Source organism: Poecile atricapillus, chromosome Z (genome assembly GCF_030490865.1).
Source record: "Poecile atricapillus isolate bPoeAtr1 chromosome Z, bPoeAtr1.hap1, whole genome shotgun sequence".
In the NCBI taxonomy this organism is placed as follows: domain Eukaryota; kingdom Metazoa; phylum Chordata; class Aves; order Passeriformes; family Paridae; genus Poecile; species Poecile atricapillus.
The window spans coordinates 91,223,800-91,247,912 of record NC_081289.1 but is presented as its reverse complement, the minus strand read 5'-3'; the positions used below and the strand labels follow the sequence as shown (position 1 = coordinate 91,247,912).

The 24,113-nt window shown below is 38.7% G+C and overlaps 2 protein-coding genes across 4 annotated transcripts in view; both read right to left on the bottom strand.

The window, feature by feature from the left end:
- PGGT1B (protein geranylgeranyltransferase type I subunit beta) overlaps nucleotides 1–13,995 on the bottom strand; it is a 33,479-nt gene extending 19,484 nt beyond the window's left edge. Inside the window, 3 exon segments of the mRNA XM_058865216.1 lie at nucleotides 484–551; nucleotides 8,734–8,852; nucleotides 13,730–13,995. Of these exon segments, the coding sequence (XP_058721199.1) occupies nucleotides 484–551; nucleotides 8,734–8,852; nucleotides 13,730–13,866 (324 nt within the window). The 5' untranslated portion in view covers nucleotides 13,867–13,995.
- Nucleotides 13,996–14,198: 203 nt separating this feature from the next.
- CCDC112 (coiled-coil domain containing 112) lies at nucleotides 14,199–22,811 on the bottom strand. 3 transcript variants are annotated; one of them, XM_058865213.1, is made up of 10 exons: nucleotides 22,755–22,811; nucleotides 22,265–22,380; nucleotides 21,077–21,198; nucleotides 19,426–19,515; nucleotides 18,271–18,346; nucleotides 17,273–17,663; nucleotides 15,880–16,287; nucleotides 15,043–15,138; nucleotides 14,407–14,525; nucleotides 14,199–14,329 (listed from the first exon to the last, which is right to left on the bottom strand). In XM_058865213.1, exons 1-10 carry the CDS (start codon nucleotides 22,800–22,802, stop codon nucleotides 14,299–14,301), a joined length of 1,497 nt encoding a protein of 498 aa, XP_058721196.1. In that variant the 5' UTR covers nucleotides 22,803–22,811; the 3' UTR covers nucleotides 14,199–14,298. The 3 variants fall into 3 exon arrangements, with proteins under 3 accessions (XP_058721196.1, XP_058721197.1, XP_058721198.1); XM_058865214.1 differs by lacking the exon at nucleotides 22,755–22,811 and adding an exon at nucleotides 21,421–21,497 and having other exon boundaries at nucleotides 22,265–22,386; XM_058865215.1 differs by lacking the exon at nucleotides 22,755–22,811 and adding an exon at nucleotides 21,635–21,936 and having other exon boundaries at nucleotides 22,265–22,354.
- Nucleotides 22,812–24,113: the final 1,302 nt, after the last annotated feature.

The window sequence follows — 24,113 nt, the reverse complement described above, 5'->3', positions numbered from 1 at the left end:
TGTGATACCAAAGAACAGCACGTTCTACATCACTTAATTAGGGCTATTCTGCCCTTCTCTACCTCATAACAATTCTTCAGCTAGAGAAGTTTTCCTTTGTCATTAAAAGACCAGAGAAGGAGGAGACTGCACTGAGATAAGCTACAATTTCTATGTCAGTTTCTTCACTGCTGTGAGAATTGAAGTTTTAGGTATCATTTCAGTATGTTTCTTATGCACATTTCTTAAAAGTTCTGCAAACATTTCAGTATCAACAATACAAAATTCCCTGCATTCCAGACATTCTGTAACTATGCAGTTAACATAATTTAAATAAAGACTTTATTAAAGTATTTTTATTATTATTTATATTTTAATATAAATAATAAAATATTTATATATGTTAATAAATATATGTTATATTAAATATACAGTTATTTAAAAAAGACACAAGATCATTTATTGCTTAATTAAAAACATTTCACATACACATTCTTAACTGACCTTGGAGGGATTGAATGGCATCCCTAAATATGAAGAACCTCTGAATCCACAGCGATTCATGTTTGATCCTGGAAAAGATTAAAACAGTACTCAACTAATTTGTTTCATTGAAACATTCATTATAAACCATAATTCTCTAATGAGATCAAGACCTGTTAGTTCAAGACCATTCACAGCCTTAATGAAGTGTGCACGTGCCTCTCAGTTCCCAACCTCAGTTTGTTATCTGATTAACAAAAAAATAATGAAAACCACAAGCAAACTTAACTTACTTACTGCTGCAGTGACAAAACACTGAATCAAGAAAAAATCACTGAAAAAGGAATCAAGTTTTTTTGTTGGCTTTTTTTTTTCTTTTTTTTTTTTTTTTTATTTGGTGGAAATACAGCCTGTATCACACAGATTTCTCTTCCATGCTCACAAGAAAAAAAGGGAAAAGGGCTGCTCCCCTGGGAAAATGGCCAGAGTTAACACGGTTGTTTTTTATTCCTCTCTGGATTCCTGCCTGGTAATACCGTCTGTTCCCAAGCAGAACTGTTTCAAGAACTGTTTCAACTTCACAACATGTTCAAGGACAAACAATTCGCAGTTTTTAAGCACATTGTAGCTACCACACATTTCTGTCAGTGATACAGAGTAATTAGTTTCAAACATGTCACAATACCTGAGCATGTAGCACATAGAAATGTGAACCACACACACTCAAGAGTCAAGTACAGCTTGTCAAAGCTTAAACTTGCTTTTGCGTGGCAAAACCTCAGTTTACTGCTCAGTGTCTGAAACTAAAAGCCTAATGAATGCCACAGTCAAAAAACAGCGGAGTGTTATCAAATTTTCTCCACCTCTTTTAATTTATTCAGTCTTTAAGTTAAAAATCCCAATGGATATTAGGGAAAATTGCACCAGAATAAATAAAAATGAATAGTTATAAAGCTGAAAGCTCTAAGTAACATCACAACATGCAATGTGGCCTACAAGCTCTGGTGTAATTTAGCAGCATATTACCTTCTCATTCTAAATACACTCTGTATATATGCAAAATTTAAACTAAGAAAGGTTTTATTAGCTTAAGAATTTTGACTAAGCAAGTTTCTCTGCAAGACAAGTCTTTGGATTTCACTGAAATGGAGTGAAACATCTGCAATTTTCCACTTCCTCCACAGTTCAGTCAAAAGTACTTTTTAATGATTCTACACATGTAACAAAAGCAGCTTCAGCCTGCTTAAAAGCTGGTGTGCCATAGTCAGATCCACACAGAGGAAACAGAATAAAAAAAAAAAACTGTTTTATTTTATTATAATATAAACGTTCTCAGCAGAGAACATTTGTCTGTTCACTTGTACAGTCAAAAACTTGCATTTCATGTTGCCTCAGCCTCTATAAAGCACAAAAATTATATGAGCCTTAAAGACTAATCTAAGATCCTCAAGAATACTGCCCCAAAAAGCATCACAATTTCAAAATGACATAATGTGAACAAATTGGTAAGGGAAGGCCTAGAATTCCTGCTTGGTAAGTCCCAGATTTCCCAGGTTACATCATGGATAAAAACCCAAAATCACTATTCACGTTCCAGTAAAAATGAATCTGTGTCTTAAGTGCTTAAGCAAACCAGAACACTCTGAAATGACACCAGTGTGGAAACCCTTCATCCAGAAAAGAGTTACTACACTTCTAACACAGCTATTCTGGCCTGCTGCAAAGGAAACATGCTAGAATTAAGACAGCTCTGCAGTTGAAAAGAACTCAGCTGACAGTTGCTAGATGGAAGGATTCATCCCAGAAATAGGGATCCTCATTACTGGCCTTTTGGAGTGGAATTTATAATTCCTTATCGGGGTAGAAATGGCAACATGAAACCCAAGTTTGTGTGCTGTTAGTGCATCACTTTGATCACCTTCCGAATTCACAGATGCTATACAGACAGATTAAAAACAAAGTACGTGAAAGTACATCAGTGAACATCTTTGGATGTTCAATTTTCATGCAGTATTTTAAAACCTTTCTTGCACTACTAAACTTCTACCAACTAGAAAACAGCATTTGCAATTTTAAAATTTGATTTAAAGTTGGATTTCTAACTGTATTGCTATGAATTTAAAATCTATCTTGACATGTTTTGTCAGTACTTCTCATCTTCCACTCTAAACTTCACACACTGGCTCCTAGGAAAAACAGAAGACCACCAGCCTACCCTTTAGGGAAAACTTCAGGGTAAACTTTGCAGGGAATTTTATCCTGTCCTCAAATGCATTAATTTGCAATACATGCATCCTAGACCTTTGGTATTACAAGTGAGTTGCTAAATCTCTAGTCACAATACGAAGTATTGAAGTAAAAAATAGAATTCTGAGTTGATTAAGGAAACATTAAAACAGGAAGTAAAACCAGCTTGTTTTAACCACATGACTCTGGAACACTGATGCAGTGTCTCAAAATGGTTTTTTAGCATCCTGTGAACATAAAAGTTGAAAATCAAATGAGAACCAAAGGTGAGTTACAGGAAATTACTGTCAGTTTTTGAAAGAAACTTTACAATGTGAAATTTCATCTTCTGCAAAGTTGGCTTTACTATTTTATTGAAATGTACTTGTACTTCTTATTTTATGTAATAGCTTAGTATTGGTAATCAAACTCTTCACTTTCCTGAACCAAAAATGGGCTGTCAGAATCAGAAATGGAATTAAAAATTAAAAGACCCAAATTAAAAAGATGTGATTACAGCTTATGTCCCTTGGGAAAAAACGGCTGGAGCGGCCAGTTCAGCTCCAGCAGAGTTTGCTGTGCATCAGTTCAACTGCAGCTGTGAAACGCTACCACCTGGTGTTCACTTCCACCATTAACCTTACCTAGCCACTCCCTGCAGGAGCTTAACATCGAACAAAAAGTAACAAATATTTCGTAAACTGCTGTGTGGTGGTTTGTGGTGGTTTGAAACCTGAAAAAACACACCTGGAAAAACTTTTCACATTTGACAACTAAAGAACACTGACTCTCTTCCAAAACCAAAAGACTTCATGCTTAAATCAAAAGCTGAAACTTTCCTGTGATGTTACTTGTGTGTCCTGAATCCTTAAGACATGTAGAAGAGCTTCAAGTGATGACCACAGACAACTTATCCTAAGAGCTCTTTTTTTACAGACAGGGTATTTTAGTTATTTTTATTTTATGATATCTCTTGCATGGAAGGATTGACAAACTTTTATCACTACTTCTTCACATTCAGACTATCCATGCATTCCTCTGGCTGCAAGGCTTGTCTCCTTTTGCTAAGTACTGGAGTTTCCATACATTACTAAAATTTTATAATATATTAAGAAAACAGCTTTAGCATAGGCTGATTCAGTCAGTACATCCAGATAAAAGTAAGGATAAGCTCTTCTCACTGAACTAGAGCTTGTAATTGTTCCCGTAAATCAAAGTACTAGAGGATGTCACTAAATGCAAAGTTGCATTCTCTAAAATGGAAGTCCATTACACATCCAGGTAAGTACTTCAAATGCAACCATAAGAGAAAGTTATGCTTGAGGAAAATTTGTGGTTTTGCTCAAGAAACTCATGATCAGAAAGCTCACATGTATCAATGATTTCAAAAAAGTCAATGTCGTTTTATACATTTTTTTCAGTACTGCCACATAAGAAGAAATTATTATAATTCCATTAATACAAGTCTAAATTTAGATCTTGAAGTAAATTTTAGATCTGTCATGCAGCATACTGGTTTTCAGTCTCCATGGGTCCTAGGGATTCAGACCTACAAATGAAAGGTTTCAGCGTTCCTTTAGGTTCCATTCCTTAGTACAGCAAAGCTAGTGAAGCATCCAGCTGTCAAAAAGTACAACTTTCCTCCCTCTCCCTTAGTGGGCTGGCACTGGCACTCCCAATCAACACAGTTCACCAATGCAACACAAAGCTAACCTTCTGTTAGATAAATAAATGCGTGTTTTTCTGCCACTTCAGCAAGCCCTCAAGCAGGGTCAAGCAAATGCTGCTGTTCCTATGGGGAAGGATGGTAGATGAATATGGCCAAGCAGTGTGCTTCCACTGTATAATTAGATTGCTTGAGTACAAAGCTCTGGATTCAGTCTCTTTTAAAAGTGCTGAACTGGCTCTGAATGTGACTTGCAAGAAAGTAGAATACATCTTTCTTAAATTCCTATGAGTTGCACTTTTGGTAGTTAAAATAAATTTGAAATTCTGTCAAGGAGCTGCACTATGAGAGGAAAAACAGAAAAGCACTGACATGATAAGGATCTCAAGAACAAGCAACTAGTTAAGAGGGTGTTTCATCAACCCTTTCCAAATTTCACTAACACTTCAAAAACTAATGTCTTAATCTAAAATTGTACAATTTCTGGTTAGGCTTGTAAAGGAACATTACCCTCCTCAAAATGAAAAAAGAAAAAAGTACTTTTTAAGATTTCAACTTCTTTCTAGAAGAAAATATAGTTAGGTTTTCTTGCAGCGAACGCACATAGAAAACAAAAACACATAGTAGCTATCCATATAAGCAAAGCATTCACTAAAAGGGAAGGAAAGGTAACAGTGGCCAAATCTATGCAAGATAAAGCCGAACTATTTAGCATGAGTTAACGAAGACAGGGACCCTTAGAACAAGCAGAAGGCAGCAGTAAGTGGAAGCATTCAGCTAAGAATGTGTTTCTGTGTGAAGCTCAGTTTGCACAAGTGACACGCCATACCCTTCAAATTAGAACTGGTATTGAGCCAGTCTCTGGAAGACTGGAACTAAAATTATGGTACCTAAAGGACATTATTTGTTTGAATCACAGGTACAATAAACCCACAGAAGAATACAGCCTATCCTGGCAGACGCTAATCTTCAGCTTCCTTAGTACATTTTGATTAGGCTGACAGACAGAGCTATGTTTGCTTTCTTACTCAGTAGATCAAGATCTCACCACTAGTGAGCTTTAGTTTCTCATAAAGTTTCAAAGGCTATAAACATCTGAAGTGAAGCTATCATTAGCCACCAGATATATGTATATATACAGTAAAGAGAGTCACGTAGAACTATCACAGGGTATTGTGAGACTTTATCTAAGAAGTGCTCTAAACCACCAAATTCTGAATTTTCTACCAGGTTCTGTAACACTCTCCTGCAGTGAGTTGACTCCAACAAGCAGCTGAAAACAGCAAGAAAAGAGAGAGGTGAAGAGAAGACTCACAGAGTGAGAGACAGTTTGATAGGTGAAGCAGAAATTGTGGGCACACAGCAAAGCAAAGGATTAATTTACTACTTCCCATCAGCTATGCAGGTGTATAGTCACTTCCCAGAAAGCAGGGCCTCAGCAAGTGTAAGGGTTACTCAGGATGACAAATGCCAGAACCACAAATATTGCTCCCTTTCTTCTTCTTTTCCCAAGCTTTTATTGCTGAAAATGATGTCAGATAGTGTGGAGTATCCCTCTGGTCAGTCCTGATGTCAGCCTGGATCAGCTGTCCTGGCTGTGTCCCCTGCCATGGGACAAGGAGTGCAGAGGAGGCAAAAAGTGCCTTGACTGGCACTTCTCAGCAATAGCTGAAAGACTAGAACACTCTTTTAGTACCAGCAGATTAACACAGCATACTAGAGACCCCTATGAAAAACAAAAATAATTCTAGCCAGTACACCTACTGTAACAGTTATTGATAAAAATAAACAGATACTAAGTTTGCAGAGCACCAACTGCTCTGTCCCTCATCTACTGGAAAAAAGACTGTAAGGTAGCAGTAGTTCTCAAAACAATTTGAATTCTGTATCTTAAAAGAAATGCTTTAAATAAAAATCAAGTTTAGTGCTGTGCATAAAGGAACCTTTGGAGGGACAAACGTGAAAAACAGAGAAATTTCTTTTTCTAATAAGAATTACCAGAATTCTCTTTTTGGCTGATACCGAATTTTAGAAATTCAACCCCTGATACAATCAAGAACAAATCCCAAGATTCTGTAAAAACATACTCCCGTATAAAATGTAGCTTTAAAATTGGTTTTCAGTCCCATAGCCAAATTTGGTGAAGACTTTTATCTAATACAATGCAGTTCCCTTAGATTGGTGGAATTCATCATTATAAAACAGTACTTTAATTTAAATTTTTAAAAACCAATACTCCACAGAAAGATATTTATCAGAATGCATGAAAAAAAAATGCTGCAATAGGATGTTTTCTTAAAAGTAAAATGTTGTGCTTTCTTGATTTTGGGTTTTTTTTTTAACCTGGATAGATTGCAATCTATCAAGCTAGCAATCTCCTCTTTAACTAGAGATGCACAAGTACTTCTGAAACCAAAAACTTCAGTGCTGTAGCCTACCGCAATTTAGTTACTTCTTCAAAGAGGCCAAAAGAAGGAGCAGGAGCTCTGCTTCTGGAAGGCTGCCAATTAACAAACATTGCACCCACCCAGGATTAAAAAAGAGAACCAATACGTTTTACTGGAAGTAGACATTATTGGAGTGTAGGTGTTTCCTTCTTCACATTTGGTCATTCAATATCCAACCTGCTGCTATAAGCATCATTTACACGTTGCACGTTCTATTGTCCAAAATTAAAAAAATTAAATACAAATAACACTGGAGTTTTAGTGGTCAAATGACCAAATAAGAGCAGGGAAATTACCAAAAGCATAAGAAGAACAAGAGTTATTACAGAATGATACAAAAACACAGGACTGAGGGAAAGTTTGTTCTTCTAGTGAAAAGCAGAGATGTATTACTTTACACAGAGTGCACTGCCAAGACCACCCTCCCCAAAACTCCCCTCAGTTTTGTGAGGGGGTGATAGCTAGAAAAGAAGGAGCACATCTCTGCTGAACTGTCAGCCCCCACATGTACATGCTGCGATTTTTACTGCCCTCCCTAGGAGGCTCTCACAATAACAATATTCAAAACAGCAGCCAGGTAGAACCCCCAGAAAATTACTGTATACTGTCAAAGACAAACAAACACAAATGTCTGTTCTAATCTCTCTTGCAAACTTTCCTGTTCTTCTGGAATTAAGTCCTGCAGACTGGGATAAAAGTCAAAAAGTGAGCAACTCCTAGAAACAAAGCATGCACACCATGTCAAGATTTCTTAACAGTAAGGCACAGGAACCTTCTAATCATTAACTTTGTAGGAATATTCATGTAATTCAAGCTCCTAATTTTCAGGAATCAATCCTGGAATACAATACAAGAAAAAATAAATCCATCAGAACTAGTTCCTGTGGTGGATCTGATGGTTTCTAAATCTCCAGAGTAAGAAAAATGAGGTTTTTTATTACTGTAAAAATAAAGCATCAGCAGTCCTGACTTCCATATGCTTATTTCACAAAACTGACTTGAGATCTAATTTGTTGTATATAATTACAATAGACAATAGAAGGGAACATACAATTTTCTTTCTACATCCATCCAAAGTACATGTTCATGATTTTACTGACAGGCTAATGGAATTGCCTTTTCGCTAGACACCACCAGCCTGCAGCTATGCCCACACCAGCATTTAACATGCCAGCACCTTCTGTCATAGAGCAGCAGTGCCTCACCTAGGTCTCCCTCCCTCCTTCCCACCCCTTCTAGTGCTACCAGCCAGTCACCTGGGCTGCCACAAAAAAAACCTGTCAACACCAACTAACTCGCAAGAACAGCACCTCCCTAATTTCTGTCAAATCAACCAGGAAAGGGACATTTCCCGTGAGTTCCCTTGCCACCTTTTCTGCTACGCACCTTCCAATCTGAGGACAGCTGTGATTCAGCAGCAGTATTATTCCTTCTCAAAACCTTGGGTAAATTCAACCTTCACAGAGCTAAGGAACATCAATCAGGGACTGTGTTTATCCTTTTTGCTTCTTACCCTTACACCTCCAATTCTCCAAAAGCTGTTGTAAATAACCACACCTGTGATCACAGCTCCTGGCATTGGAGTGGAAGTCAATATAATCACTATTAGACTTGTAATACTTTCACAACATATGCATTTATTTTAGAACCAGGTGAAACATTCTTCTGAAATGCCTAAAGGTGCAACTTTATGATCCTATTTTATACTTATACTGGCTTATCTTCAAATTAATTTCTGCTTTTTCTAGCTTTATCATTTATGAGAGATCTATATCCAAGATTTGCTCAACATCACTACCTGAAATTATCAGGACTGCACTTCAGGAAGGTCAACCTTGTATTTTATAAAAACAAGAGCCATCCACTATTCCCCAAGTCAAAAGCAAAAGTAAAAATGTTAATATCAATAAAAAAAACTAAAAACTCACTCACTGTCTTCTGTGGGAAGGACCTGAAGGGAATAAATCCATTCTATTATATCATCTTTGTTCACCACATCTAAGGAATCCAACATATCCAGACCAGAGAGTGCGAAAAATGCAATTGTCAACCTAAAAGAAAAAGATAAGACTTACACTTCCCACAATAAATATCATGGGGAAATTAACAAATGGTTGCAGCAACAGATACATCTATGAATTTTCAGTCTTTGACAGTGGTGCAACACAGAGCCTAGCTTAGAATACATAAAAGTCATCTACTGGACAAAATAATGTTCTTTGTACTGAAAACATTTCTCTGCCTCAACAAGGTTTTTCATATAAGTTGTCCCTCCTTTTAAACAATAATGATATTCAATCAGACCTAAGGGCCTGTTTACCTGAAAGAAAACCCCAACAAAACAACCCACTACAAAAGTAAACTAGGTTATAGTATTAACATATGGAGCACTAGTTCTCCATGAAGAATTCTTACATGAACAATCCCCTAAACATTAGGTGCACATGCAAGCTAACCCTTAATTATAGTAAGCTACCTCTCATTGTGTCCCAAACTCAATTTCAGATGCTTAGATGTCAATGTCAAACAGCAAGGCCTACTTTGTAAGCAAACAATGCATAAATAGGTAAATGGGGTGAATTAACATCTAGAGGTACTTATTTCTGGTCCTTGGGTGTAAAGCAGCCTAGTTGACTAGCTTACTTAAATATCGAAAACTAAGCATGTGATATTCAAGCATCCAACAGAGCAGTGGAGTAGCTAGCATGCTGAATGTCCTTCTTTCTTACAACTCATTTCCTTGCACAAATGACAGCTATCATACCTGCTAGCTAACACCTTCTTCGCTGGGTTTAACTCAAACCATTGCAGCTACCCACAGCATGGCCACTCCAAACAGTGCATAACTCACTCTGACAGAGCACCAAAACAACAGCACTGGGTTAGGAATTTGAGAGAACTTGCTGTGAGAGAAAATGCTCATGTAATGGTACCTTGGATGTTCTGACTCAGACTAAAATTAGCTGAATGTATATTTTGCCGCCCACACTTGTCTGCTGATCCTTCTAGAAATTCTTGTTCTCCTTATACGAGATAAGATGATGGACTGTGAAACAACTGTTACACATGCAGAAACTACAATTCAGCATGCTAAGGAAAACCAACAGTTAATACCAACTTTCCTTACAAGATTAAGTTTTAATTCGTATTTACCTCACAAACTGGTGAGCCACCTTGGCCACCAGTAGCTGGTGCCTCTAAAGAGACAGATGTGGACAGCAGCCTCCACAGCCACTTAATTTCTGCATGAGGTTCTACATCAGAACCACAAACAGTAAGACCATGGAAAAAATGGTGATGTGAGTCAGCCCAAAGCACACATCCAGAAGAATTATTCTAATTAAAACACAGCAGCCAAATGACAATGCAGCAAATGCTCATCTCAATACAATGGCACAACCTCCTAGGGTGAAATGCCTACCAGTGGGCTATATATCTTTATTGTTATTATTTCAAATAATTTTTTTGAGTAGAGAAAGCAAAAAAAGTATGTTGCACACAAAATTATTTCTATGTAGAACAAGAGTACATTTTAACTCTTCTGATTACTAAGAAATTGTCTTTCAAAGTGCAAAATTAATACTTCAAGGCTTATATCAACTTTTACCATTGATCAGATCTCTGTTTAAACCCAAATCTGACCCTGCATAACAAATAACTAATTTTTAAAAATCACTACTTTTATTAAAAAAACCCAAGGAATTACTGTTCACCTACAATAAACTATTTCTTTGAAACATTGCCTGTATGTTCTGATTTTCACAGACACTGACAATTTAATTTACTAGACTTATTAAAAAGACATTTTCACTCTACTTTACCCCTAAGTTACTTCCAATCAGGCACAGACAACATGCCAACATCAGCCAGCACTAGAAATTGCTGCAAAGTAGATCTAAAACCACAAAGCTATGCATACAACACAGACAGCAAATCTCATCTACATGTAATACATCACATACCCATAAAAATGGGTATGTCATATGTATGAATTTAAAAAGTGGTTTTACATATAGTTAGGGTTCAGTTCATTTATTCGGAGTTGACTGTCTCCAGCATTACTAAAGAACAGCCTGTAGTGTGTTCGAATTTATTTACAGTGGGCCAGAGTGGCACCACTGGCCATACACGGGCTGCAACACAGCTGTTCAGGCACCACATCTTTACTCTGTATGCTATCCTCCCTCATAGAAAACATATGTCCTAGCAAAAACAACTCTTGGCAGCACCTCAGGTGACAACACACATGCCAAGAAGTGTAAAAACTTTATCTACAGCCATTTCAATAGAGGATGGCCAACAGGACACTTTGGATGGCAGATTCAGATGCCTTTGTCTTCAAGCAAGGACAAAGACTATAGTTTCACAGAATTCAGAAAGCATTTGAAGTGATGAGTTTGAGAAAATTATTTAAGTGTGCTACAAAGAGCACCACGAAGTACCAGACTCTTAAAAGACTTTAGAGACCAGGAAACCTGCATTCTCCTGCAAAACCTCAGTGCTGACAATCAGTCTGTATGAAACACTACCAATCAGAATACTTAAAAACTACTCTTGCTGCAACTACAGTTGCATCCAAATAACTACAGATAAAAATAATTACAAAGGCTTTGAGGCAAAAAGTCGAGCAGAGAACATGAAATGATTTTTCTTTGTTCCCCATTATTGTTTGACAGTCTACAGCTTAAGTTGGAATGCACCAGCACAGTGAGAGAAATTTCACTCTCTAGCACCCTTGTCTGGTGTCAAGAAACAGAGCTTTATACTGCAGCACAGTGAAAAAAAAAAATCTGACAAATGACTTTATTTATTTATTTAACAAATCTCTCCCTTATTTAGTTGACTTTCCCCATCTAACTCAAAATGGAATCAGTCCAATTTGAAGAAAAGGATAACAGCATTTTTTTCTGCAGCTGTATCAGCTCCAGAGGTTTGCTGAACTCGGTGACCTTGAACTTGGCAAAAAGGGAAACTTAATATCCTTGAAGTCAAACTGGAGATGATGCATTTATGGTTCAATCCCACACTTAGAATTTGCCAACAGACAGGTGTGCACCCCTGCAGAACATGTCTACATTGTCATGGGCCTCTGGAGATCACCGGTCCCACCTTTTGAAGAACACAGGGCCTCAGAGACGACCCAGGACCTTGAGAAGCCTTCAAAGGTGACTCCATCACTTCAAGAGGGAAGCTTTTCATGGTTAATTCTTCTAACAGTGAGAATATTTTTCCTGCAGCCACGCAATTCTCCCTGACATACCCACTCCCACAGCCCCCTGCCCCGTTACCATGGTCCCTTGCAAACAGTACACTTCCATCTCTCTTGGTAGGTAGTTTCCCACAATGGAGGACTGTGATTAGATCCCTTCTTCTCTAGGCTGAAGACATCCCATTTCTTTAGCTGCTTTCAAATGTCAGTGGGGCTAAGGTTAGCTATTTGTGTTATAACTCTAGTAGATCTGCATGCTGTGGTAATTTTAAGGCCTATACAAGTTGAGCATAGGATGCTAGACTTCCCCTTGCTGTCACCTAAAATAAATGAGAAAGTAGACTGAAATACCAGCTAGTTTTTAATGAATAAATTATTTACAGCTCTGCAACCAAAATTTTATAAAATTACAGAATAGCTAGGGTTGGAAAAGACCTCTGGAGATCATCTAGTACAACCCTCTTCTCCTAATGCAGGTTTATCCACAGGATTGTGTCCAGGCAGGGTTTGAATATCTCCAAGAAAGAAAACTCCACAACCTCTCTGGACAGTCTGCTTCAGTCATCAGTCACCCTTAACATGAGGAAGTTTTCTCTCATATTGAGATGGACCTTCCTGTGTTTCTGTCTGCTGCCCCTTGCCCTGTCACAGGGACCACTTAAAGAGTCTGTCCCCACCTTCTCACCACCTACCCTTTAACATGCTTGAATGCATTGGTAAGATGCAATCATTACCTCTCTGAGTCATCTCTTCTTGAGGCTGACCAGGCCCAGCTCCCCCAACCTTTCCTCACAGGACAGATACTCCAGTCCCTTAACCATCTTTGAAGCCCTCTGCTGGCTCCTCTCCAGTAGTTCCATTTCTAACTTTTCAATATCAACTTGTGTTATTTCACACACGGCTCAGCACTATCTGTTCTATTCCTTACATGCTTATGGCAGATGTTTGTGATCCGAAATAAAGCAGGATGACCTGACCAAAGCCATGGAGCATTCCGCACAGGATGACTTGCCAGACATCACAAAATTAAAAGAATCTTACTATTTTATTGGCCAGATAAGATTATCAAACCATCCGTGTGTCCCCAACATTTAATCAAATGCAGCTTCATAATCACAATACTGGCATTCTTACACCTCCAATGTAACTATCTTAAGTGAAGACTTGAAGAATATCAAATAAGTACACTCTGAAGCCATTAAAGGAATAAATGTCCCTCCAATTCAACGTGAGGAACATACTTCACTAGCATTTTATCTTTTATACTAGGGAATGAATACTTAAAAATATTTGTTACATGAAACAAGAGTCTTCTACGTGCCAAAGTGAAGCTTAAGTGGTTTATTTTAAAATGGCTTCCAGAGCAGATTAAGAGAGTGAAGCACTGGACTCAAAGCAGATTAGAAGGATCAACGAGTCTTCCCTCGTGGATGTCAAGCACTTTACGCGAGCAGTGACTACACCCCTACATTAACACATATTTTTTGGGAGCCGTCTGCTGGTGGGCAGATTTATAGGGGTTATTCCTTCCGGCCGCAGGGCGCTGCTCCCTGCCCCGGGAGGCGGCAGCGCTCTGGAAGGGGCTTCCCGTCACCGCGACCGGCCTGCGGGAGGGCAGCGCGGCCGGGCCCGGGACGGGCGGGGGCGCCGGGCGGACACGGCGGCGCCCGTCCCGCCTCCCGCCGCGCGGCCCGCCGGAGGAGCCCGGCCCGCTGCTACCTGCTGGTCTCCAGGGACGAGTAGCGCTCGGGCAGGATCTGGAGGCACCGCTGGAAGAAGCGCACGTGCCGCTCCCGCAGGAAGTCCAGCCGCTCCGGCTCCCCCGGGCACGGCGGCGCCGCCGCCGCCATCTCCATCTCGCCGCTGATGCCCGCGCCCGGCGCGCCCGGATCGCGTCACCCGCTGCGCCCGCCCCGGGGCGGGGAAACGGAACGGAAGGGGGACGGAGCGGGGAAAGGGAGCGGGGGGAAAAGGGGAGCGGGGGCGAAAAGGGGAGCGGGGGCGAAAAGGGGAGCGGGGGCGAAAAGGGGAGCGGGCGCCTCAGTTAACTGTGGCGGGGGCCAGGGTGGTGACCCCAAGCTTAAGGGGCTGCCACAACCAGCTACGGGGAAAACGCGCTTTTAATGCCAAGGGGCATCACAGCCGGCCGGTCTGACAGCCGGCGTGTCAAACCCGACACTCGCAAAATACAGAGGTAATACACGCCATGGGTCAAGCCAGCTCTGTGCCGGTGCCCGGGAAGTGCTGGCTGCTGCTTCGTCCTGCGACAGGAACAGACTGGCGCACAGCTACGACCCTCCTCTCCAGGCTGGGACGGCTCTGACAACAAAGCAAAAAGGCATAAAGTATAGAAGTGCACTTTTGTCATGCTGCATGTCCATCGGTCCCCTCCTCACCTCTGAGAGACGCGCAACAACCCTTCTGCAGCTGCTGGTGCCAGCTCTTGCCTGCGTTCCTCTGAGCCCTTGGAAGGTCTGTTCAACCTGGGTCGGTCTCTGGTGACCCGAATCTCGACCTCAGAGTGAAACAAACAACCAAAAAAAAAAAAAAAAAAAAAAAATCCGTCTTTTTCACAAAAGGACTTCCATAAGCCTCATTGGTTCCTCACCGTAGAAGATGGTGACACTGCTTGCTGTCATTAAATTTTAATGGTTTAAAAGGTTAAACTCTTGTAAAACCCAGTGTATGCAAAATGCTTCTGGGAGTCTACTTATTTAACTAATGGTTGAAAACTACTTGAAGCAATGAAAGCCTCCAACCCATATTGCTGCTCACTTTTATGACTGGTAGGCCATACCCAGTGAAATACTGCCGTGAGATACGTAAATTCTAGGGGTTTTTTCCCCCGTTTTTTTTAAACACAGGAACAACTATGCCTGCTGCAATTCTGTCTCCTGATAACCGGCATGACTTTTTGTTTTCCTTTATTTAGATAATTAAAAACAATTGCTTTTTAGATCAATTAAAAAAATAAAAGTCTGCTTAAGCCACCAAGCTGCACACATCTCTGGTTAAAACAAACAAGAAGTTACCTTCTCTCTTAATTTTGCCAATCTTTTTTCTTTTTCTTGCTTCTCTATTTCTTTAGTGTGTTTCTGAAAAACCCTTAGCTCCAGTTTATGTAGATCCTGAAACACAATGAGTGAAAAAGCAAACTTTTCTTTGGAAATAAATTATATAAAAATATATATGCAGCATTTTCACAGTTTTGTTTTGTTTTTTGTTTTTGTGGGTTTTTTTGGTGGTTGGTTGGTTTTTGTTTGTTTTTGTTTTGAAATTGTAATAGTAAAGAATAAGGTAAAGAATAAGTTTTTGCTAGGTAGCTACGTGCCATACCTTGTCCTGCACAGACAAATTTACATAGCTTGGAAAGAAAAAGCAGTAGTTTAAACTGTGCTTATAAAACTTTAGTGTGAATGCTAACAATATCAATTCTCCAGTAACTGCATTTACACTGATATGGGACCTGACTTTGCCTAACAGGTACCAAAACCCACAGGATACTCAAACAACTCTTTCTACCTCGCATCTGAATATGATACTCAAGTCCTCTGATGTCTTCTTAGGCAGCATAGCCCAAGTAGTTTTTTTCCAAATAAATTATATACTAAAGATATAAAACCACTTCTATATGGATAAAGAAATATGAGTTTGAGTAATCCTGTAAAATTTAGATATTGAAGAAAAGGAGCATCTTTGTCTAAAATCAAGTTTCATACTGTTTGTTTGCAATAGATGCTGTTATTTGTAATGAATCAATAATGGACTTAGAGTAATGAAACCTGGATTTTAAAACCTCTTTAACTAATTATATTGAAGGAGGATGTATCAAATTTAAAACAATGACATGCAAAAATGAAATTACATACATGCTCTTGAAACTTAGAAATTTCTTCTGCACCAGTTTTCTTCCTGCCCTCCTTTTCAGTTGCCTCTCTCTTCTCATTTTCAAGTTTTTCAAGTTGCTGCTTTACTTTTTTTTGCAAAGTATTCCGTTCCAAAAGTAACGTCACATGGCTTTGGCGCTCTTTTTGTTGCTTTTTCTCTTTCTCTTCTAGTTTTAGTTGTGAGGCTTGATCTATTGCAAATGCTACTACTTTCTGTTTCTTCCAGACTTCAACTGTGGCTTGTTTTCTTTTTCTTTCTTCTTCTGCTTTTTGCTTCTGAGCTTCTTCACGCTGTAGCCATCTTTCCTTGGACATTTTTTCTGATTTCTCTTTTTCCTTCAAGTTTCTTTCTTTTTCTTGCTGCTGCTTTTCTCTCCACTTTTTAATTGACTGCAAGACACCATAAGAAAAATCCAAGGTTTTCATGAAAATTTTACATATTCACATCGATTCATTCAGTCTGGTGAAGACATTTGTTCCACGGATACAAAATGCATATAGAAATTAAAAGTCTACAAAAGCCAAAATTTAAAAACAAGAAACACCTGTATGTTTTCTCTTTTTTCTATTTTATGGATCACACAAGCAGGTTTAACAGATGTCTTCTAAAACTGTTTCAGTTATAGCAATCATAAAAACTTTGGGTAGTTATGAATGTTGATGCAATATGCTTTTTTAATGCAAATGTATTTCAGTTCTTACTTTTTTCAATTAAAAAAAGAATATAGTACTTTATATTTTATAAAATACTATATAGTACTTTACAGTACTTTATGCTATAGTATAAAGTACTTTTAACACTACTTTATAGTACTATAAAGTACTTCTTTATAGTACTATATATAGTGCTTTATAGTATTTATAGTATATAAATATAGTATATATTTTTATATAGTACTTTATATATAAGTATGTATGTATATATATATAGTACTTTATAGTACTTCTTATTCAGTTTATCTTTTATTACTTGGATAGTTCTTGAGGGAATCATTCTGCATGTCTTAGGTGTATTGCTTATACCATGGGACAGACATTCTTAGAGACATATGTAATGTGAAGACAGGATCACTAACTGCTCTAATTAGTGGCATCTAATTTGCTAGATCATTGACTTCAAAAGCATTTATAATATACTTTGGCAATACACAGCCCACTTTTCTGTATTGTTAGGTCTTTGCTTATTTGTCATTATTTATTAAAGACAAATAACTCTGTCAGGTTGGGGATACTAAAGACCTCCGTTATATACCATCAACTGTAAGAGAAATCTCCCTAGCACTACTACCAGAGAGGCAGATACAAAACCAAGAAAGTATTCATTTTAAAAAATAAGTATTTTTTCTGAAATCTTCAAAAGCCTTAGTTATTTTACCTCTTTCTTTCTTTCATGTAAGATTACATACTCTTGATACCACTTGTCATGCTGTTCTATATCTTCTTTTGTTCTTCCGCTGAGATACTCAAGGGCTTCATCTATGTAAGACAGCCTTCCTCTATATTTTGTCCGTATTTTCAGAAAATTTTGATGATCATAATCATCCCAGCCTCCTTGCCTCCCCCCTGTTCGTTGAAGAAATCTTTCAAACTCTATTACTTCTTCTGGTAGATGATTTTCCAGTGTTTTATCAACTGTGATCCTGGCTGATGGTAATTTCCAAACCTTTTCTGCTGTTGAGCCCCCTAATGCCCACAGTTCCACTTTTCTCTCAAAGAGACTGAGCTCATTAATGACAGCTTTTTCCTCTTTCAAAAGCTGTTGATATCTGAAAAGAGACAAACACTGAAATGTAAGGAAAGAAAAAAAAGTCCAGTATTCATTGTCCATTCACTAAAAATGAATTTTGGAATTGTTCAATGCCACACAAAAGCTATTCTTCAAAGATTAAGAACTGAAGTGGTAACAGCACAGTTGTAATGATCCAATAATAAAGCCCTACACAATGAGAATTAAGTTACCCTTTTACTGAAAGAACACATTTATGGCATGCATACAATTAACTCAATCCCCTCCTGACACCAGTATGGAAAAAAAGAAACCCCCCAAAGAAGTCTCCAACCCCGTCCCCTGCTTAGACAACACAACAGCAACAACAAAACCCCCACAATCTAGTCTCTTCTACAGCCTCTCTAAAAAGCCTATTCATAAGCAAATCGTTATTACAGTGGAATGCTGCAATAGCTGTATAAACACCCTCTCTAAAAGGCAGTTTATCAAGGTTCTAATGCTGATAGCTTGTGCTTTGATTTACATATCACAGGAATCACTACCAAAAGAGTACATCATAAGAACAGTTTGCTAGATTAATGCAAAGTTTTCATTGTGTCTTATGAAAGCCCTTTTTCTAGTAGCTGAAGCATGTATAAGCATACATTTGTCTCTGATCCTCTTTAAAAGCATTGATTGCATTTTCAATTTCTTCCATCATTTCCTTGATCTTGTCAACAACTAAAAATGGAAAAGAAGAAAAAAAGCATATAACTTAAGTTTACAGTATTTATCAGCAATATCCAGAAATGCAGGACTTGTTAATACTCTCAGGACACATATTTCAGTGTACATAAAAGCATGCATTTCTATCTGAAACAGCCTTAAGCCTAAAAGACAAAGTCTTATGCATTCAAAAGATGTGTTTATGAAGGGACTTAGCTAACTGGATGCAAATCCCAGTACAAATGTTTATTTTCCTTACAGAAGTCTCATCTTGACTAACCTTCAACTGATTCCCAGAATAAGACAGACTTTAGTTATTCTAGAGTTCCACTTTTGTTTTTTACAGCAATGCAGTTAGTGACTTAAGCACACTCAACTATAGTTTATACTGGACTACAGCAATGCTATTTAACCTGCAGGCCACTACTTTTACAGAACTGACAAAGAAACAAGACTTTGTCTTGTACTGTGAGCATGCTATAGTCCTAACTTTAGATGGTTAAATAGCTGTCCAGAGAAGATTTATTTTGCAGAAGATTTATTTTGTGGAAGAAAATCCATCCATTTGATTTGATTATATTATTAGACTAAAATATCTTTTTAATCAGCACATCTCTATGGACTGAATGCACAGTTTAACTAATTTGTATTTTAGTAAAGTTACATAAATTAAATCTCATTTTTCAGCTTTCATGCCTTGTTAGTTCTTAGTATCTTGACAGACAGTTTAAGAAGATAATGACTTTTTAGTATATAAAACACTGAATAAATGAAATGGAATGCATTTTATTTACTAGAATACCAAGTTTATTTGCACAAGGCAAATGTTACAGGTAGAAAATCTGGCTTTCAACAGCTTCAAGGAACAAACACGCACCACTTTTAAGACCAAATAAACTTCTGTTTCCACACAGAACTGCACAATTTTTCATCATTTCTTAGGTTTCTGCCATTTCTAGGTTTAGTCTTCCCTTTCCAAGTTCCTGCAAAATCATAAGGACTGGAGGAGTGTCCCAAGTCTGCAGGAGAAAGACAACTATCCAAGAAACCTGTCTGTAGAGGAAAATGTTTGTAAATCTGTTGTCATGACTTACACTCTGGTGTAGGCTTCACATCTTTTAATTGCTGCTGAAGTTTCTTCACATCGTTTTGTATTTTTGATAGCTGCTGCAGGATTTTAGCTTCTGTTAAACAAAATTAAGTGCTGATAATTCTAATAGTTCCTTCATGCATTAAATTCAGTAAAAGAACAAGAGCAACAAAGTGGCCAAAATAATCTAAGCAAGGACACAAATTCTATTTGATGATATTAAACTGCCATTATACTAAGCATTTTAACTGGTAATTGCATTTAGCTGACCATGTGGTCCATGTCAGTTCCCTATACATCATCATCAGATTTTAAAATAAGTAGCTCCCATTTCTAAAGGGCAGCTTTGAGAATATTGTCTATGCAGGCGATAGCTTCTAGAGATGTGAGGCAGACTAACACCCATTTATGAAGAGAAAAACTTTGAAGGTGTATATGAATGTACTACTTCAACAAGATTAATTTATTCGGTGAAGAATCAATGCTTTCATGTGCTCCAAGCATGTGTGTACTTATTTGAATTGTTAGTAATTGGCTCCTCATGAGTCCATAAATACACTACTGAAGAGGATGAAGTTCTGGCTACATCTTAGATACTAAGGAGCTGTATCTTCTAAAAGATTTGGATTAAGGAAAGTACAAGTTCCTGCTGAGACCACAGAAAATCTTAAAGAGCACAGATCATGCTGAAAAACCTAAGCATAGTAAATGGCAATTTGAGGGGGGAGTCTGTACACTTTTGTTCCTTTTAGGATTCACTCCTTGACATCTGACATGTACTGCTCTCATCACTGTCCTCTTTATTATCTCATAACATCAATTCCATCCATATTCCATGCTCCCTTCTTACTCATGGAAAAAATTCTTAACTTATTAGCTTAGTCATTCCTCCAAACTTTTCATTTCCTAAGGACTGTAAGATGTAAAGGATATTCTAAGATTCTGTAAATGAAAGGTGCACATCAGAAGACATGCAAATTTGTAACAAAGTATACTTCTAATTGTTTCTAGATTCCTTTCTTCAACTTATTTTGACTTGTATCAGATAGCATAGCATGATTTATGTGATTATTGTTGAAAGAATTGTGAGTAAAGAGAATAACTTTTCTCTTTAACTATATTATAGTCTGTAAGTGGAACAGATACTGTAAGACAGACTGGGTACCATCTCACAACACTATTTGAACTAGGAATATTCATTGCCCAAAAACTCGAAAAATGCAAACACAGAATAGTTAAAAAGGCTATATACATATACTATATACATATACTATATACATATACTATATACACAGAATAGTATTTAAAGGCAACAATCAGAGTCTGAATGCTGAGGTAAGAATCTTTTACTGTACTGGAGTACATTAGGTTTTGCAGTATACACACAAAATTGATTCCAAGTTTTTTGAACAGTACATTTTCACCACAGTGGTTTTACATTGAAGATTAAAAGAAAAAGTGAATAACATATGAGGCTCAAAATGTTTATTTGCAATGAATTGTGTGTTTGTAAGAACACAGTGAAATACTACATGTATCAGTATCTATCTTCCACCTAAACTCATGTCTCTGTAATACTGATTTTTAAACCATTTATAAAAACAATAGTATATTAAAAAAAAAAACCAAAACAAGCCAAATTAAACCTCACTTACTTTCCATTTTCCTGCTGACAGTCATGCTGTGTTCCAGTTCCTCTAGTAATCTGTATTCTACCCTGAAATCACTCTTCCTATTATAAAAGAGTCCCGTTTTTTCTTTTTCTATATTTGCAAGCCTAGGAAGAAAGGGTGCCACACTGAGTAAGACACGAACATTCAGCAAAGTCCCAACATTTTTCCAAAGTTAGTGTGCAGGCTGTGTTAACAGGACTGTCTTAGATTTTATACAAGTCCCTGGTTTGTTCTACAACTGTTTTCAAGGAAAATATTTCTGCAGCTGTAAGACTACACACCACAGTAACTCAATAACTTTAATAAGAAATTAACAAGGCAATCACCTCAGCGGCACGCAGTGGTTCACACGCTGACATTTTATGTGCATGCATTTTCTCGGGGAGCCTTGCGAGAGTTTTCCCTGGAAAGTGCAGGCAGACGGGCTGTATTAACGCAGTGGCATACCTAGATGGAGCCCCAGCACAGACAACATTACAGAGGGACGCTGAGCCACAGTTAAATGGCATGCTTCATTTCAGTCGCCTTGGGAACACTTACATTACCCAGCAGTCAAATTTTGAGCCGCAACCCAGGATTCAGGGCAATCAAGGTGAACTCGATTCAGTCACACAGCGTAAAACACTTGCTCAAGAAGAAAACTCCCTGTTCTTTCAGCTGCCATTGTGGTTGTATCAGCACTTGGTCAAGATGTGGGGAAGCAGATTTAAATCACTTCTGTGTCTGAGCTGTCTTGAACGCTTGTTTTTCAAAACAGTGGCCTAGATATTCTAGATGAAGCCTTCCAATCTTCTGTAGTTGCAGTTCCCCTTTTGTCGGTATGTCTTAAGGGCTTTAGGTCCCTAGAGGGTAAGCACAGCTAAGCAGGAAGACTGAGAACTCAATTGTGCCACACACACTTCCTTTTCTGTGTACCTAAGAGCAGCAGTTCTTACTAAATTCTTATTACATGACCGGTCTAAGTCCAAATGGTAATTCAAACAACAGGACATTTTGGAGTTTATAAGCCTATCCTGAGCTACTATAACAACCACAATAACTTGAGCTCCTGAAAAGGAAAACTCTAGCCTAAAGATATCATTACCATATATTCTTACTTTGAACCTCGAGTTAATAATGTTACCTCTAGAACAGAATAAAAACATACTAATGATAAAGTGTTTAACTTACTGAGCTTTTAGCTTTTCTGCAGTTCTTATGAATTCAACTTTCTTAGCTCGTTCAGCTTTGATCTTCCGGCTCTGAAATTGTCGGCCAGCACCTGCAGTACTGGAACAGCTCTCATTCTGTAGATAACAAAATCAACTGTTATTTACAGTCAATTTTTTCTTTCTTTCTTTTTTTTTTTTTTTTTTTTTAATTTTTATTTTTTAAATTAAATGCTCGTTGGTTACTTTCAAGCAGACAACACCACAGTGCAAAGCTCGGTTTTCTACTGGCTCAATTCAATTAAGTTTAAGCGGCACGGGCACGAAACTGGAGTGAGGAGCGACACGGCCGCACGCACGAATGCCCTGTTCAACAGGGGAACGCCAAGCCCGCCACGCCGAAGGGCTGCCACAGGGGCTGCGTGCCGCGGCCAGCCCGACACACCCGCGCAGCCCAGGACTCCTCCGGGAGAGGACAGCCCAGGCCGGGCTGAGGTGCCGGCGGCCTTTACCTGAAGCCGGCCAGCAGCCGCCGCCAGCGCCGGGGCCAGCGCGGCCATGTTGGTGCCGGCCCGCCCAGGGGAGGGGCGGCTGCACCCTCCCTGCCGCCATTTAACTCTTCCCTCCCTCGCCTGCCTGAGGGCTGCTTCGCTGGGCCTCGCCTCAGTCGTAGGCAAGGGTTTGTGTGGAGTGCTTCCTTCAGGAAAACCGGCATATAGCCTCGTTATCCTTTCAGAATGTGAAGACTTCCGCGTGGTTCAATAAATTGTTGGGGGTGGGCTCTGAAGATCTTGTTTCCCACTCGTGTGCAAATCAAACTTTCAGATCAATTGCCTTTTAACATTTCTGTGGAACAGAAATAATTATTTATCCAGTGGCTTTCCTGCTACAGAGATTTTAGGAACTGGTGTTTCCCAGTTGCAAGACACAAACACATTCATAGACACCACTTGAAGGGCTATGCTGAAGACATTTTATTGCCTAATTGATGTTTTTAACAGCACTTAGAAGATACATTTTTCCTCTTTGTATTTTATAACTATGCATGATCTCTTTGTATTTGCTGAATAGGAATTGAAAAGTGAAGGAGAACATTTCAAAACCTGGAAATAGTCTTCAGCATAAAGTAGAGTTGTTCTCGCAAATTGCTACCCAAAAGGCTTGTAAAAGTATTCTCTTCTCTGCAGTGTTTCAAAGCCTTCTTTGCCTTGGCCTTCACTATTGGGTGTAAGAGAATAAAGTATAGTTGTGTTAGCATTTGCTTTGTTTTGGTGATTGTCAGCCCTTCCAAGTTCCCTGTTACTGTGAGCAGCAACTCGGTCACTGTTTGGGGACTGCTCTACAGTAATCTGTTTTCAGAAAGTGCTTTAATAAGGTGTGTCCACTCATAGTGTAACTCAGGTACTGTTCACCAGTAGTTCACCAGTTTCTGGCTGGTCAATCTTTATGACTGTTTTAATTTACTTTTGAGTTACTCAGAATCCTGAGGACTTTACATGGTTGTCCTGGAAACCATACACAGGGATGTTTCAGGTATCGGAACATAGTCAGATTTGGTTACTTCTGGAATTGGGCAGCAGGGACTTGGACATCAACTTGTGATGCTGGTATAAAGATGAACCCTGGCTTTCAGTTGTGCCAGGACGTTGCCTCATTCTCCCTGCAGAGCAAAGCTCATTTCAGCCAGGATATGCCTGCAGTGGGTTCACCTTGACTGGGCACCAGGACTCCACAAAGATACTCCATCACTTGCTCTGCTCAGCAGGACTGGAGGAGAAAATGAGATGAAAAAGTCATTGGTTGAGATCAAGGCAAAGGCCACACTGGGAAGCAAAAAGATTTATTCTGTAATTGCTCTTAGCAGGTGGGAA

Excerpts from the sequence above, each read along its gene's own strand:
- CCDC112 (XM_058865213.1), bottom strand. The coding sequence starts at position 22,802 with ATGGCCGCGCTGGCCCCGGCGCTGGCGGCGGCTGCTGGCCGGCTTCAG. Across the intron at positions 18,347-19,425 it reads TGTGAAGCCTACACCAGAGT|TTGTTGACAAGATCAAGGAA; the intron begins GTAAGTCATGAC and ends TTCCATTTTTAG. Across the intron at positions 16,288-17,272 it reads TACATGAAAGAAAGAAAGAG|TCAATTAAAAAGTGGAGAGA; the intron begins GTAAAATAACTA and ends GGTGTCTTGCAG.